This window comes from Simochromis diagramma, unplaced genomic scaffold (genome assembly GCF_900408965.1).
Source record: "Simochromis diagramma unplaced genomic scaffold, fSimDia1.1 OVJJ01000106.1, whole genome shotgun sequence".
Classification (NCBI taxonomy): Eukaryota; Metazoa; Chordata; class Actinopteri; order Cichliformes; family Cichlidae; genus Simochromis; species Simochromis diagramma.
The window spans coordinates 1,161,958-1,178,448 of NW_024387121.1; the positions used below are offsets into that span (position 1 = coordinate 1,161,958).

A 16,491-nucleotide genomic window follows, 5' to 3' on the forward strand; every position below is an offset into this window, starting at 1 on the left:
GAGCTGAAGGAGCCCATGCTGCCCGTGGAGGAGCCCGTGCTGCCTGTGGAGGAGCTCATTGAGTGGGAGGGCCTCAGCACACCAGAGGGGCCCGCGCTGCCCAAGCAGGGGGTCAGCACACTGGAGGAACAAAGTCCATGTCCAGCACAGCCTGCACAGCCACGTCCACGTTCTGCTTGGCTGGCACGTCATGGATTTGTTGCAGTGCCACGCCGGTAGCCGCCGGAGCTGCCACGACTGTGGCCGCCGGAGCTGCCACCCATGCCGGGTGACATGACACGGGAGTCTAGAGAGCTAACTGGATTTATTGTGTTCTTGTTATTACATTTTTCTAGTTACAGAAATTTTAGAGGGATATCCCTCAATACTGTAAATGCACAAGAGTGTCTTCCTAATTTCATTTTTGACATACACTAATTCTTATATTATTGTGCACAATTTGCAAAAAACAGCATGTGCATTAAAATACACTATGTCCTAGGAGCTATACAGAAAGGCAAACATGACTTTCAATAGCAGCAGTGAACCTTCGATAGGTTCTATAAGGAAAAAAAATACGACATCATTTTTGGTTTCTGCAGGTAATGGCGGCCATATGATAGTTCCTGTTGACAACATGATGATGTTTATTCCAATGTAGAAAGTGCTATGAACACCTGATGTTTTTGTTGCTGCGTGCACAAAGGAAACCACAACCAGAGACATGTTGAATGCATATGTAATTACATTTTCATATGCAATAAAGTTATTCCTCTAGCTTATTTGGTTGCAATTCTATCCGGATTTAAAAATACTTACCCAAGGGCACCATTTTTGCTCACTGCGTTGAGTCCAACCCGCAGCCCTTTACTGCCCAACTTTCCAGTCAAACATACAAAAAAATAGGAAATCTGGGAGGGGGCAAACACTTTTTCACATCATTGTACACATCAAAAGCACTAGCAGTGAAACCAAATAGAAACCAAAAACAAAAAGCAACACAAAACCCAGGACCAGAGAGTGGTGACAAGTGATAACAGTGCTGAGAGGATTCTTAAATAAAACCTGTTTGAAGGCCAACCTTTAAGGTTAGCCACTGGGAGACTTCTTTTTTCTGACTAGAAAATTAAAATGAGGTCTGATTTTTAGATTTAGTTTCACCATACACAGTTCAAAAATGTCAAAAAATTAAAAGTCCCATCAATAAGGACCCTTGAAGCAACAAGGATGCTAATAGACTGATAGAAAGTTAAGCATTTGTTATTCTTGGGAGCACACTTCACAACCCTCTGTTGGACCTTTGGTGCACCCCTGAAGGACCCCTGGGAGGCCCTCAGACCCCAGTTTTAGAGCCCTGAGGTGGTGAAACCTAAGGTGCCGTGGTCTGTCAGTGATGCATCTCGCCTCAGCTCGCCTTGCTGTCACAACGACGCTGCTGTCACTGAGCAGCTCGCAGGGCTCAGGATTTATTTTTGGATTATCATGGCGCCTGTTCCTTCCATTTGCAGAAGGGGGGTCGAGTTGGGCTCAACATGAACCTGCCGCTCTGACACTCCGGGCTGGGACAAGCAGGCAGCAGCCGGCCGGCCGCCCCCCAAGCAGCAGTCGCACAGGTAAACACACCATAATTACGCCTTTTGTTCTCCAAATAGAGCGTAGGGACACTGTTCGCAGGGTTAGTGAGGCAGAACCACCCCCCCCCAACTCGGCACCAAGGTGTCTGATGTGATTGGGGAGCTCAGGGTGCTTTTTCTTGTCCTCAGTGCAACATTAAAGCACCAGCAGGGATGAGCTAGGTGCTAATCACGCACTGTTTTGGCTTCAAAAACACACTCTGTCCTCTCGGTTATTTGTCCTCTTCTGCAATGAGGTCAATGAGATTGACTGTACTCTTATCTTCTTTTGTGTAGTTCTTGAGAATAAAGCTGCTCACTGTTTTACAATGAGCTTGAACCTGTGCTCTGTTCTGTTAAGGGGAACCTGCCTGGAGTGCTTTTGAACATCAGCAACAAGTTTTTACCTGGTAAGCTCTCCCATTTTTCATCAAAAACCACTGTTTGCTGTGATTGATCGTCATAACTTCAGGTTAATGACTTTTTGGGGTGGATTCATTTGCTTAAGCAGGGCATTGTGGAGCAGCTTGGCCTTTATTACACAGCTATTATTACTCTTTCCTCTTTTGAACTAGCATCCTGAAGGCACTCCAAATACCAAAACTACCAAAGCCTTAAAAGGAGCAGTGAGCATCTCATGTGTCAGGCAGGCAGCAGGTTCAGACAGGGAGATGTGTGCATGCAAGGGTGGGTGGGAGGTCTAAAACACAACCAGCACTGGCCTACATTTCACTGAGGTGACACACATAGTAAACTGAGGGTATCAAACACTCGTTTTTGCAGACTTCATGATGTCAGCGTTGCTTTATTTGTAACACGAACCTTCTTGTTACTTCTTATCAAAAACATTTCTGCATCTTATTTTAAGCTGACCTCGACTCTGCTGTCTCATTTTCCATTAATTAAAAAAGAACTACAGAACAGTCCATTGGAAAATATATCTCCTAGTCTGAGGTTCATGATCCATTTCTGTTAAGTGGTGCTGTCATGTGATTGGACATTCTCAGTGACAACATATTTCCCAGGCCCTATCTGGCGTCTGGGAGCTGTGATGTCATAAGGTCAGATGCTTTGCATTCACTTTCACCCTTCAGCAGAACTGCACATACACGTCTATATGTGTGCTTTTATTTATGTGGGGTGAGACATGAGAGGATATGTGATGGAGCTGCCCTCCATTTCTGTCTGGTATTAAATATCAAACTATGATTTATGGCCTGACTAGGAAAGCAAATATAACCTTCTTTTTTTTTTTCAAAATAATAACACCAACACAAGGTAAATATGTTAAATTCTTAAATTTAAAGAAAGAAAGAAAAGTCTAGTTTGTTAAGTGCAAAGTAAATCATCTCACTAAATAATAGGGAGATACCCAAAAATCAGCCATTTATTGATTCTACTGGTTTTGACATTGGAGAATGTACAGGATTATTGTGACTCCATGACATGTTCTCTAGCATCACTATTACCAAGAAATATCTATGCATGAAGCTATATGACACAAGTCAATTAGTTAGACTACAATAAAATAAAGGCCTGGATGTAATAACTTTTTCTATATTCAGACAAAATTGTTCTTAAAAATCTAAAAAAAAAATCACAGAAACATGTTTTCTAAATACACTGGACGGCATTACCTTAGTCTTCGGCAACACTATGGAACCTGGGAGCAATTTTTGATCAGGATATCTCCTTGAGTGCACATATTCAGCTAATATGTAGGTCTGCTTTCTTTCTTTCTTTGGAGTATCTATAAAATTAGAAACATCTTGTCTGAGTATTGCTGAAAAACAGGGGCTAAAAATAGGGATCACATTTCTCCCACATTGGCTTCTCTTTGGTGGCTGAACAATTGGATGTAAAATTCTTTTAAAATTATTTTTCTCAAATACAAAATTCTCAATAATCAGTCCCACCTGATCTTAAAGACCCTCTAGTACCATAGTATCCTAACAGAGCTCTTTGAGGTTTCTTGAGTTTCTGAGAGTAGAATGGGAGGAAAAGCCTTCAGCCATCGGGTCCCTTTCCTCTCCTGTGGAACCAGCTCCCAGTTTACCTTTCAGCTTTTGTTCAGACCGCTGCGATACGTCATGTGATTCACTGTAAGCTTTTCTTTTGCACTCACCTCTTTTCAGTCCCCATGTTTATATCTCACTTAAGCATGTCAATCGTCTTCATCACCCTTGGTCTGTGTTTTGTCCTTGTCACCTCATTATTTTGTTCATCCGCTTTCACTTCCACCCCCCAACTGGTCGTGGCAGATGGTTGCCCATCCCTGAGACTGGTTCTGCTGGAGTTTTTTTCCTATTAAAAGAGAGTTTTTCCTTCTCACTACGTGTTTGCTCATAGGGGGTTATTTGATTGTTGGGGTTTTCTACTGTAGCGTCTTTACCTTACAGTATTAAGCCCATTTATGTGGCTGTTGTTGTAATTTGCCACTACATAACTGAACGTGAGGTGAATTAAAACTAATACACATTATCCTCCATCTATGAAAATTATCATATTGCAACTCCCCACATTTTATAACCTTAAATCTTGAACATGTAGAATGAAAGCCATAATAAACTTGACATTATTAGCTCTGATATTGATGTATAGCAAACTGTAAATAATGTATTGTCTATTGGGAATCTACAGATTCAGTTATAAGATTTTAAGGTCACAAATTGACAGTTTCTTCCCGTTTCTTTGACTTTCTGTTGAACTCTGAAAATACTTATACTAAAGATACTAAAAACTAAAAAATACTAAAGTGACAATTCTTTAAGACAAAGATATAATTTTGTGAAAAGATTTCTGTGTAAGTCAGTAAGTTTACTAAGAATAGACTACGCGGCTGCAGTCAATGGAGAAATATAGCTTGCATTTATATACATTCATCTTACTCACTTCTCCTGTTACACCAAGTTTGTATCTGATGGCTTTAAGGCAGCTGGTCCTGCAGAGACTCCATCTGAGAATCCGCATCACAGCTCTCTGATTTATTGTTTTTAGGAAAGTGATGCGGCCTGTAAAAAACCAGGAGTCTTAAAAAAAGAAAGCAGGTGATTGGCCAGCGTCCGCTTTGCCTTCAAACTAAAATTAGGCTGTGAAACAGGCTTCCAGCATCAGCTGTGAAGGGGTATCATAGAGCAGGAGGAGTTCAGCTTGATTCTTTGGGTGGGTGTTTCAGCCTGAATTGCCAATATCCGTCTTCCATCAGGACATCAGTGTTTGAGGCACAGGAAAAACTTTTCGAGAGAAGTTGATGTATTTTAACTCTTGCCAGACTAACGCCTTGTTCATATGCTAAGAATGCACATCTTTTCCATCTGTCTCCAATGGAATACCTTTGTATTGCTAAAATTGAGAATAAAATATTTCTGAAACAGACTGAAACCTTAGTAGTCTATAGTAACCCAAGATCATTTTACCATACTTTGTACACTATAGGTGCCTGGTTAGTGGCTAGTAAAAGCATGCTAGCTCTCTGGTTAAAGGGGTTATTTTTTGCTGTTCACTGCCTTTAATGAAAAATGTAAATAATAATGATAATATATTTGTGCTAATAAGTAATGGATCAGTATACTGCTGCCTGTCCAACTGGTTGCTCATCCCATGGATTCCATTTCTACCAAGACTGGAAACAGATAGTCCCTCCCCTGCATTATAGCCGTGTTGAGTTTGGCATAAGTGGGACGTGAACCAATTATATGGTAGTGTTATTACCAATTATAGACTTTACTGAGCAAAGTTGGAGAAGCTTCCAAGTCTGAAAAATAAAGAACAATTAAAAACTGAATACTACATATTTGTTCAGAAGGCTAACGGAGGGTGACTGCTGTGGTTGCAAAAAGAGTCACATTTGCATTCTTACTAAACACTTTCCAGATGAATTCACGGTCTCAGGTGATAGTTCCAAATTTAACTGCAATAAACAGCAAACTAAGCTAAAGTGAAGACACAACTCAAGTAAAAAAAGAAAGAGATTTTAATTTAATCAAGAAAATGACTTAAAAACACATACAGGTAAACATTGCAGGACATTAAAGGTGAAAAATGTCATTTAGTTTGGATGTTATTAGTCTTCTGAATTGCAGTATCAGTCCCATACACACCAACTTTAACTGCCCCCCTTTATCTTCCTGCAAGCAGAACAAGCTGCTGCATTGTAATCAAAGTTAAACAGTGGAACAGATTATGTAGACATCTAGTGGTTTTGTGAAGAAGTGTATACTGAGGCAGTAAATGTGATATTAAGATAGCAAATGTCAGCTGTGTTTCAAATCTCTCCCAAGTCCAGCTTCTTTTCAAGATTGTTCTTTAGCAAAGGTTTAAGTTCAGAACATGTAACATGTCAAAGGGTGAACCAACACTTCTATGCAATTTCTAAAATGTAGATGATTGCTATAGGACCCCTCCCCCATACATTTAATATTTCACAAAACATCACCATTCAGTGATCAACTAGACTTGAATTATGATTTACCAAAAACTGCAGAGGAGAAGAAAAACAAATAGCAAAGTTTACAGTCAGATATATACACAATACTAGAAATGCAATGCAAGAAAACATGGAAAGAAAGAGAAAATCGGTTAAATATAAACATTAAATGATCAAATGGTTTTGGGCTTGAGCTGATGCTTTCTTGTATAATTGTACAACCTCCACAATCTTGAGAAACCTCTATTTAGCAGTTTCCCTGTAGGTATTAACAAAGTTTTTCTGGTTCTGGTTACTTGTGTTAGATGTCTGTATCGCCAGCACATTGTTGTGAGATCAAGATGGAAACCACTTGAAGAGCAGCGCCATTTCAGTAATCACTGTGACATAAATCTGCAAAAAACAACAAGAAAATTGTTGCAAAACAGTCAAACTCCCATTTGCGCAATTTTCGGAAACATTTTCAGGACCAACTTACTAAATCCTTCATTAATTTAAGTTAAGTTAAGATAAAATGCTGTGAGTCTGGTTACATTTCTGAAAGAAAAAGCTCAATGACCAATGTTAAAGACAGAATTTAAATCAATGATTGACTTACAGTCAGAACAAAAGACGAGGAAACAACCATTATTATAATCTTATTTATCTATTGGCATCTGGACCAGTTTGGTATTGTACAGGTCCAGAGCTGTAATCTTTGTTAGTTTTTGACAGCTTGTGACTTTTTTCTCCTTAGGGTGCTGAAGCACTCATGGCTGTCGCTTATGGTAGTGTCACCCAGCCAGGCCTGCTTTCCCAGCAGTACCCCCCACCCCTGCTTCCCAAGCCTGGAAAGGACAACGTTCGGCTTCAGAAACTCCTCAAAAGGACTGCCAAGAAAAAAGCTTCTGCTCAAGCATCACAGTCTACCGCACTTTTCCGCTCCAGCCTCTCCCCTGTAAATGAAGCAAGCCCTGACCTCGAGCACAGTGACCACTCCACCCCACCTCGCACTCCAGACACACCACAGAGCATCTACAGCAACCAACAGCCACCAAGGTTCATCATCAGGCTTCCGTATCAGCATGTGGCATCGCCATACCCACAGCGTGCAGCTTATGGCAGAGGAGCTAGGATGTCACCTCCAACAGTGGCAATGCCTTCATACTCTTACTCTCAACATGTCACCACAGTTTCTTACCCAGTTTACCCTGAAGGAGTCTCAGCAGCCCTGGGACAAGTCACTCAGCCAGGGCCACCCAAAGTGCTGCTGTTGGCTTCTGAGGTGACAGTATCTGCTGCTGAATTGGACACAGCTGTAGCAACCGCACCTTCAAAACCTCGAAGTCCAGGTCCAACTCCATTTACAATAGCTGGGGGTCAGCCAGTGATTAGACCTCTCACTGTGTTGACCCCACTGGTCAAACCCAGAAGTCCACGTCCAACATTTAAAGCAACCGAACCCTCAAAATCACCCAAACCCATGTTTGATGTCCCTCAAATTAGGATGTACACTGCAAGCACATCCTTTTACGAGAATTCCAGGATGCCACCAGTGTATGACACAGCTGGATTAACTGCTATTGGTAGTACATTACCTCAAAGTAAGACACCAGTTGAGACAAAACAAGCTACTCAGAGAACAACACCAACTTCAGATATTAAGAGAGGCATTACACCAACAGCAGAGATTAATGCCACCATTGTTCCTGCTTTGGAGATCAACACAGCCACATCAATATCTGAAATCAAAAGAGTCACGCCAACTGCCGAAATCAAAAGAGTCACGCCAACTGCCGAAATCAAAAGAGTCACGCCAACTGCCGAAATCAAAAGAGTCACGCCATCTGCTGAAATCAAAAGAGTCACCCCATCTGCCGAAATCAAAAGAGCCCCAACAACAACAACTGAAATCAAGAAAGTCACCCCAACAGCTGAAATCAGAGTTAAAACACCAACTTATGAGTTCCAAACATCAAGAACTGCAGCAGGAAGGCCTAAAACACCAGCGCACCATGTAAACCGCGCTGCAACACCAGTATTTGAGATCTCAAGACCCAATCCTCTCTTATTTGCAGTGTCACCAGTCACAGTAGAGTCAGAGTGGTCGAGGGCACCTCAAACAGTGGTAAGCAGTTCATCTGCTTCCCAAAGTGTGAAGACTACAGTGCCTCTTGAACAAACATTAAATAGGGACATCCACTCAGACATGATGCCTTCAGCAAAACCAATACAACCAAGTATTAGAAAGTCAAAGTCGGAACCCATGCTGTCAAGCAGAAAGAGTTCAACTGGGTCTGAAGAGCCCAAAACTTCAATAACACCAGCAGTGACTGGGTATCAGAGGGCTAAGACTCCAACATATGAGGCATCCCGACTTATTACCACATCACCTGGCTATAAAAGACCAAAGACACCCACCTATGGGACATCACCTTTAAGTGGGTCACCTATAGGCTTTCAGAGACCTAAAACACCAACTCAAGTGTCTCAAAAGTCAAAGTCTGGTTATCGTGGACTCACACCGGCTGAATACGCTGCTTATGGAGGAATCAGAACTTACTCTCCAGCATTTGATATTTCAGTTTCAACTACGCTGACTAAAGAGGATGATAAAGCTAAAAGAGAGATCTCTGAAGAATCAAAAGCCCCCAGCCAAGAACCCTCTGAGCCATCTACAGTCAAAGAAACACCAAAAAATGTTGCTCACTACCACCAGAGAGATGAGAAGGTTGCTGCCACACCTCCAGTCCCTTTTATTGTTGTTACACAAGCATCTGACTCACCTGGAGCGATGTTAACACAAGAGAAGAGCACTGTATCTGGTCTGGTTGCAGCAAAAGGAGATACAACAATCATTCAAGAAATGCCAAAAACTATACTTTCAACAGCAGAGAATGAGAAAGTGGAAACACTTATTCAAGAAACTAAACCAAAGACTCCTGAAACCAAACATCCTTTGCCTAAAGGTGGAGACCAAGATCCCCTGAAGGCAGTAAAGAAGCTTCTAGGTAAAGAAAAAGTCCCGACTGCTGAGCAGAAATCTATACCTGAGAAAAATGCTGATGTCGCAGAAATAAAGGAACAAGGAAAACCTGTAAATGTCACTAATATCACACCTAAAGGCTCAAAGCCAAGTACTGCAGCATTTCCTCTGCTTAAGGTTTCTGCTGCTGTAGCAGACAAAGAACAGGACAGGAAAACAGAATCACCTTCAGGAGATCAATTGGCACCTGAGAAAAAGGACAGTGATGAGAGCCTCCCAGCAGGCGAGTCTCTTCTTAAAGCCATAGTAAAGCCGAAGGGATTGAAATCTAAAGCGAGCGGTTGGTCAAGGCTCAAGACGCACATGGTGGTGGAGCAGGCGGAGCCCAAATTCCCAGATACAGGCTCTGAGAAGGTGGTCACGGGGCAGGACCAGAAGGAGACAAAAACAGTGGAGAAGGCTGGAGACGAGCCCAGCACCCAAAATGAAAACCAAACCAAAGACTCTCCCAAGGCGACACAAATGTGGGACGCTGTCCTCTTCCAAATGTTTTCTTCCAAGGAGAACATCATGCACCAGATTGAGTTAAATAAAAGTGAGGAGGAGAAGAAAGAAGAGGGAAAAGATGAGCTGAAAGAAATACCGTCATTCGCGTACAGGTTGCCTGTGCTGCTTTTTAGTCCAAAATTTGATGCTAAAAAGCTCAAAGAGGCAGCATCGAGGCCGGTCACAAAAATTTCCACTGTATTTGAAATGGGCCTGATTGGGCGAAAAGGTAAAGATGAGGAACCAAAAGACTTTAATAGAACAGCAAGGGGGTTCATCACTTCTTAAGCTACACCCAAGATGAAGTGCCAAGACAAAAGTGTAAAAAACAAAAACCAAAAAACCAAAACAGGATTCTATGTTTAATGTACAGATGCAGAAAATCTTAGCCACAGAAACAATGTAAAAGTCTGGAGTCTTAGTCCCTTGTTGCTGCAGTGCTGAAGAAAACTTCGGTCAGAACTTTATACTTGACAAATGCTTTGTGTGACTGGCTGTCAGGGTGTTAGCATACATGTCTGTATTTGTGGATTAGCTTGAAAGAGAGCTCTCTTTGTCTTAAAGTCATTGAGACATCACACCAAGTGCTGTAAGAGCTTCTCGTTTGTTCTTTTCTTCAAAGTGTTCACAATAAACAGACACTGTTAGATTATGAATTAGCGAGATTTTAAAAGTGCCCTGTGGAGTTTTCTATTAAGAAACATACATACTGTTAGGTGTTTAAAAGGTCAGGGTGTTGAGTGTAATTTTCATTTGCAAAGCATTTTGAAAATATGGTTCTTATATTTCTGGTTCTTAGCTTTCATCTTTTCTGCTTTGTTGGTGCATTGCTACAAATTTAGGCTTTGGCTTCACTCTACCAACTGTAATGAAAAGGACAAAACCTAAGAGAGATTAAAATTGAGATATTCTAACTGCATGAAACAGGTCTTATAGTGTATGTAAAAACCACAACATACTGCTAATAGTGATCAGAAAACTCCATAGGGTACTTTTATTACAGAAATGTGGATGCTTAGAAAAATAAATTAACTTTTGGTGAATAAAAATATGTTTTTATGGCTAATAAATAAAATGTAAGTGATTTTATGATACATAATTTGTTCAATCATTATTCAAATATGCAGTTTTATTCAAACTGGTGCTACTTACCTTAGGGTAAGACTTCTCGTTATGATTTTGTTTTTCAGGCTGTAGATGGTTGTGTTTTGCGAATAAACCCTCTTAAAATCACACTGCATGAACATTTTTGAGATAATTTAAAATCACTATGATCTAACAAAAAAAAGGGCAAATTGGAGGGAGTTTATTTAAATCTGACTAATATTATAATTTTCATGTTTACAGGTTACATATTGAGCCGCAGTACATTTTTACACATGCTTACTGGTAGCTGTATACAGTGGTAAATGCTGCATAAATAAAGCACTGGGCTTTGCTATGAAAAATATAATTCCCATATAAAGTTCAAATTACTATAAAATTATTTTAGTGATTTTCAGCTCAACGTGTTAAATTTTACTGTGACTTAAAGACGGTTGATGAGCTAAAAGCGTGTGAAAGTTGTTTGAAGAACGATGAAGAGCAGCCTCCACTGTGATGGAGGTCAGTGGGATAGTGATCTGTGAGGTCAAAGGTAAAGATGCACAGAAGGGATTTGACTGTAATGCATGGTAGGCACTCCAAACTTTATTTTAAAAGCTTTGTTTGTTTTTTGTCCAGCCCGAGTCAGGAGAAGTCTTTCACTAGTGATCTTTTTAACGTGTGTGTTGGAGCTACTGATTATTCTAGGTACAGCTTATAAAAGTCATCTTTAGTTGCTGACACTGTCAAAATAAATCTTAAGCAGAGTTACCCTCATGTTCAGTTTATTTACAGTAACACAAGAAATAAAAACTGCTCTGATTTTTTACTTTCCTACAGTTGGAAAATGTAAAAGAAATCTTTCTCTACCAAATTCAGTTCTTTTCATTTTCATATCTCTATCTAGGTTACTCTGTTTGAACATAGCTTAGCATTTCATAATAAAACCAAATTGTGACTTCTGTCTCTATTGCTGTATTTTCGTTATCACTGCTGTTTTATTTAAAGTGAAGCACTTTGAACTGTTTTCTTTTTCTTACGTGAAGCTTGCTGTACTGCTGCCCTGCACAAAAGGTAATGAAAAATAAACAGTCTGACTTAAATGTTTCTCAACATGTACATTTTTCTTGCCCATAGGTTCAATTCAGCGTGGAACATCAGGGGCAGAGATAGCTCAGTAGGTAGAGTGGTGGCCCCATGATCGGAAGGTTGGGGGTTCGATTCCCCTGAGGTACCCCTGAGCAAGGTACCGTCCCTACACACTGCTCCCCGGGCACCCAGTGGCTGCCCACTGCTTCACTGAGTGAATGGGTTAAATGCAGAGAGGAATTTCCCCACGGGGATCAATAAAGTATACATTATTATTACATCAGTATATTTTTAAGTCATGCAATGAATTGAATGAAGAAAAGAGACAAGCTGAAACAGCTTCCTGCTGATCACAAGCTGAAAGACACTTCTGAACATCACAACAGATCAGCAGTTTACCCTTTACCCTGATTCACACGCTTACATGCATCAGCCAGCTCGCCAGATGGTTCAGGCATCATAGTGGAATCAATGCTTAGAGTTTAATGATGCTTTGATGTAGAATAAACTTTAAACTGCCAGGGCTGCACACTGCACATATATTAAATACAAAAATGCCACTAATTTGTTCTACTAGCAAATTCTCTAATGAAAGTCACTGAACCAAGCAATCCAATCTGAAAACAGGCTCCCTTTGTGCTCTGTAGTCAAGATGGTGACCACTGAGGGTAAGAACAGAGTGCTCTTACCATCTTGCTACTCAGAGGATTTTGTGTCATCATATCTGTAGGAACGGTGGTACACAGTTTAAGAGACAGTTGGCTCTTAGTCTTTTACTTCCTTGTCTGTGATCTTACCCGACTTTCCATTGGTGAACGTCCCTTCGTTCTCGTCGTCCACAGGAATCTTCTCATATTTGCCGTGTCCAGTGACGACAAATTTGTACTTTTTATTAGCCGCTGAGCTCTGAGGAGATAAGCAAGAGCTCATTTTGAATATTTTTTACAGATTAGAAATCTGAAGATGAAAATCCAGGTCAAGATTTTCATATCACCATCACTGATGACATTTTTAAAAAATGATTCCTCCACCAGGTGAGAGTGGTGGAGGCCTCTGAAGTGTTCTTCCCTTATAAAAAACACACTAGATGAGGAATGATGTGCCAGTTTCTCTAAAATGAGAAAACTGACTAACTCAGGCATCAGATAACTGTACCGTGAAGTTGTGAAAGGGATTTCTTGTAAGTAAATATCCTTTTCCAGTGTTATATAGACCAAACAATGAACACTTCTGATGTACACAATAACAAAAGAAGCGAGGTAAATGCAAAGAAATTATTCTTAATTGAGCTTTACTTTACATTTAAGACTCTTCTGTGCTTGTATTCTATGTTTATACCTTCATGTTTTGTCCGGGCCTCCCCGACGAGTCTCCGATGACCTCCCACATGTTCTTCTTCTGCATCACATCTCCGGGTCTCAGATCCTGTTTTGTTTTTTAAAAAACATGGCTCAGGAGTCTTCCATGAAATCTGGTGCATAGACTGAATAAATCTAGCTGTTCTTGATTTGCATTCCACTTACATAAAAAAGGAAAAGACATACTTTTATTGCTTTTTTTCTTAGTCGTTTCTAAATATTGAATTGTTTATGTCATTTCCTGATTTATTTTACATTTTTAGGATAAAGGAAATGGAGAAATCCTGTTATATAGAGTTATCTCTGACGTTGCCACTAGAGGGAAACCTCACATCGCAAACTGCACCTGAACGCATCACTGTGAGCTCAGCTATTACACAGGAGAGGCGAGTTTAGTGCAGCTGCTCTCTTCATTAAAACTGCGCACACACACACAGATTTCCTTTGAATACATAAAAAACAGCTTAAAGGACAATCACGCTGCCTGTGAATGCCAAACAAAACTGCAGAAGCATCATTAACATCTGAAACCACTCTTGTTGGAGTGAATGTGACTTACAGCGGGTCTGCTGCTCAGCTGTCTGCTGCCGTCTGAGGGGCCTTTCACCCACTGATTGATCAGATTGGCCACGCCCACCTTCAGACCCTCAGTGTCCTGATTGATGAAGCACAAACAGGATGAAATGTTTCACTTTCATCTTCAGCTAAACTCAGATGTTTAGTTGAGTATTTAACTTTGTTTATTCAGTTGTTCCACACTTTCATTAAAGCAAACTAGGTTCATTTAGCTGGATAACAGCGTCCTGCTCTGTGGAGGCAAAACATGCCTCAAAGGGAGAGGCATAATAAACCTTCAATACAGCAATATATTTAAATAATAATAATGATGATAAGAAAATATGAAGAAAAGATAGATGAAAAATTAAGTAAAATACAAAAGTTTTAAATTATGGCCTGTTTACATTTTTTAAAGTATTATTTTTAATAGATTACATTTTTTAAAAGGAACCTTAAACTTTTTAAAAATACATTCATTTTCTTTCATTTATGAAATTGTTAATGTATTAGACTTTTTAAATATAAAATTAAAGTAAAAAAATATATTTTTAATTTCCTTGGGTGGATAAAATTAAATGTGATTATTATACATATTAAAAATATAGTATAAAAAAATAAAAATGACAATTTAATTCACTTTAGCAGTAATCTTGCTTCTTTTTAAGATATAAAATGTTTAATTGGTGTAATTAAATTGCAGTCAGTGCTGGACCTGCAGAATAAATTCGATGAAAACTCCTTTGTAATATCCATAATATGTGTTTGATAAATAAATATATCTCCCTTAATTTGGTTCTTTGCTTTTCTCTTCATGACCTGCTGAGAAAAATCAAAGCTTGGACAAATTATTTTTAGCCCATAATAACCGCTCTCTGTTTCACTAACAAGCGCCTGTTTGACCGTTCACATCAAAGAATTCCCGTAAAACAGAACATATGAAACAGGTGAGGATGGATCTGTTTGCCAGACTTTAAATAAACACGTGAGGTTTTAGCCGTTAGGTCAGACAAACATGACGATCAAAGAGGCTTTAAATGGGTAAAAATTTCAATAATCCTCCACAAGCACATGCAGAAAAACAGCATGATCGGGTGAAGCAAAAGGGATTTGGTTCTAAAGTGCAGTGTTTTAATGTGATGCTAGCAACTTTATGGTCATTCTTAAACCCCCTAAAAAGCTTGTGATTACCTATTAAAATGACCAAGAAAAGTTCCTTTTAGGTCAAACTGGCTCTGCTTTAACTACATACCACAGATCGTAGCTTTACATGCATTTAAGCAGAAATCTAAAGGTACCCTGTTAGATTGTTTCCTCTCACCTTGCAGGTGGCTCCCTTGCTGGGACTCTGGCTCCAGGCCTCTCCAGCCTCAAACAGGTTCTTCTTGGAAGCGACAACCTCAGGTGATTGGGGCAGGTCATTCAGTGATGCCTTCACTGCCCGAGCCTCCTGAGAGTTCTGCACAAAGACAAACCTCACGGTTAGCAACAAGTGGCAGCATCCAAGGCTGAAAGATGAACATCATCTTATTGACATCTTATCTTATTATCATGTCCTGATATTTAAAACCTTAGAATTTATTTCAAAGAGGGTGTATTTGTTAAAAAAGTTTGCTAGAATAAGCTGGTATGCTATGTTTCTTTGCTATTGTGCTGAAAGCACAATATACATCTAACCACATTCAAATTGTGGTTTATATAAATGACATAGTTTAGGCAGATTTATGTGAATCACAGGTGTAATCTCAATCTAAAAGATTTATGGTGAGAATATTCTCTCTCCTGCAAACCTTTAATTTATGTTCTTTTGTTAAACCTGTTCTTGTGCTGCAGTCTATAAATCAGCATGGGAACCACCTGAGGTGAAAAGGAAAACGAGGAATGGAAAGATAAAAATAAAAAGCTGGGATCACCACGTTTTCCTGTCATGCATCCGTTTTACACGCACAATTGAAAATATGTGCGGGTGATGTAATCGCCCAGGTGCTGCCGAGGTTTGTGGCCGCTGCACAAAAAGGGTCAGAGCAGCTGCTGCTGCCCCCAGCTGAGTCCAAACAATGTGAGTGCAAAGTTTCAAACCTGCAGCAGAGCAACCATCACGCGCTTCTCGCTGCAGAAAACACCCGAGGGTTTGCAGAAAATTCAAATCAGAGGAAGGAAGCAACTAGTGCACAAACATTATCCTGATGAGTCAATGCTTTCCGCATATTGTACCGAAATTATCTCAATGACTTTTTATTTTTGTGCCATCCTCACGCTTAACCAACAGAAAGGATAATTGTCAGTCTGTTGTGAGGCCGTGCCTGTAATGAACACTGCAGCGAGGCAGATATGAATGAGACCAACAGGCTGTGATAGATATCTGTGGGCAGGAGGGGGGGTTGTGGTTCGGGGGCTGATGAAAACATTCATTAGCTTCATCAATGCTCCCTCTGTCTGCATGCGTCTTTGTACAAGTCATGACTGAATATGGTTACATCATGTCTCCCAGAAACATGAGTGGAGGTTTCATGTGAACACGAGGAGAGTCTGTGGGGTCTTAACAAGCAAGTGAAAAAAGACGATAAACCTTGAAAATCAATAAAATATTAATGCTAAGCGACCAGTGAATACTGGTATCATTAAGCTGTCTGAGGAGCGGCTGGTGACAGTGAGGGATGGACCTGGAGAGCTGAGAAATTATTTGAGGTTACAAGTAGAGTCGTGTGTGTGTGTGTGTGTGTGTGTGTGTGTGTGTGCGCGCGCGCGCGCGTGCGTGTGTGTGTGTGCGCGCGCTGACCTCCACAGCGTGGGCGTACTGCTCCAGCTTGTCGTCGATCTTGGATGTCAGGAGGAGAGGCTGCGTCTTCTTGAAGCTGTTACTGAGTCACACAAAGC

The 16,491-nt window shown here is 40.4% G+C and overlaps 2 protein-coding genes across 5 annotated transcripts in view; one reads left to right on the plus strand and one right to left on the minus strand.

The window, feature by feature from the left end:
• The first annotated feature begins 1,424 nt into the window (after window positions 1–1,424).
• On the plus strand, window positions 1,425–9,873 carry prr33 (proline rich 33). Of its 2 annotated transcripts, XM_040046879.1 has the most exons (3): window positions 1,425–1,592; window positions 1,954–2,002; window positions 6,755–9,873. In XM_040046879.1, the coding sequence occupies exon 3, from the start codon at window positions 6,770–6,772 to the stop codon at window positions 9,815–9,817; it is 3,048 nt and encodes a 1,015-aa protein (XP_039902813.1). In that variant the 5' UTR covers window positions 1,425–1,592; window positions 1,954–2,002; window positions 6,755–6,769; the 3' UTR covers window positions 9,818–9,873. The 2 variants fall into 2 exon arrangements, with proteins under 2 accessions (XP_039902813.1, XP_039902814.1); XM_040046880.1 differs by lacking the exon at window positions 1,425–1,592 and having other exon boundaries at window positions 1,932–2,002.
• Window positions 5,548–16,491, minus strand: part of lsp1a (lymphocyte specific protein 1 a) — a 47,144-nt gene continuing 36,200 nt past the window's right edge. For all 3 annotated transcript variants that reach the window (XM_040046882.1, XM_040046881.1, XM_040046884.1), the window contains exons 9-14: window positions 16,394–16,475; window positions 14,936–15,073; window positions 13,619–13,714; window positions 13,040–13,126; window positions 12,499–12,607; window positions 5,548–6,411 (exon numbers count right to left, since the gene is read on the minus strand). In XM_040046882.1, the coding sequence (XP_039902816.1) occupies window positions 6,389–6,411; window positions 12,499–12,607; window positions 13,040–13,126; window positions 13,619–13,714; window positions 14,936–15,073; window positions 16,394–16,475 (535 nt within the window). In that variant the 3' untranslated portion in view covers window positions 5,548–6,388. The remainder of the gene's footprint in view (window positions 6,412–12,498; window positions 12,608–13,039; window positions 13,127–13,618; window positions 13,715–14,935; window positions 15,074–16,393; window positions 16,476–16,491) is intronic.

Bases quoted from the DNA above. Each gene is read 5' to 3' on its own strand.
- prr33 (XM_040046879.1), top strand. From the start codon at position 6,770: ATGGCTGTCGCTTATGGTAGTGTCACCCAGCCAGGCCTGCTTTCCCAG.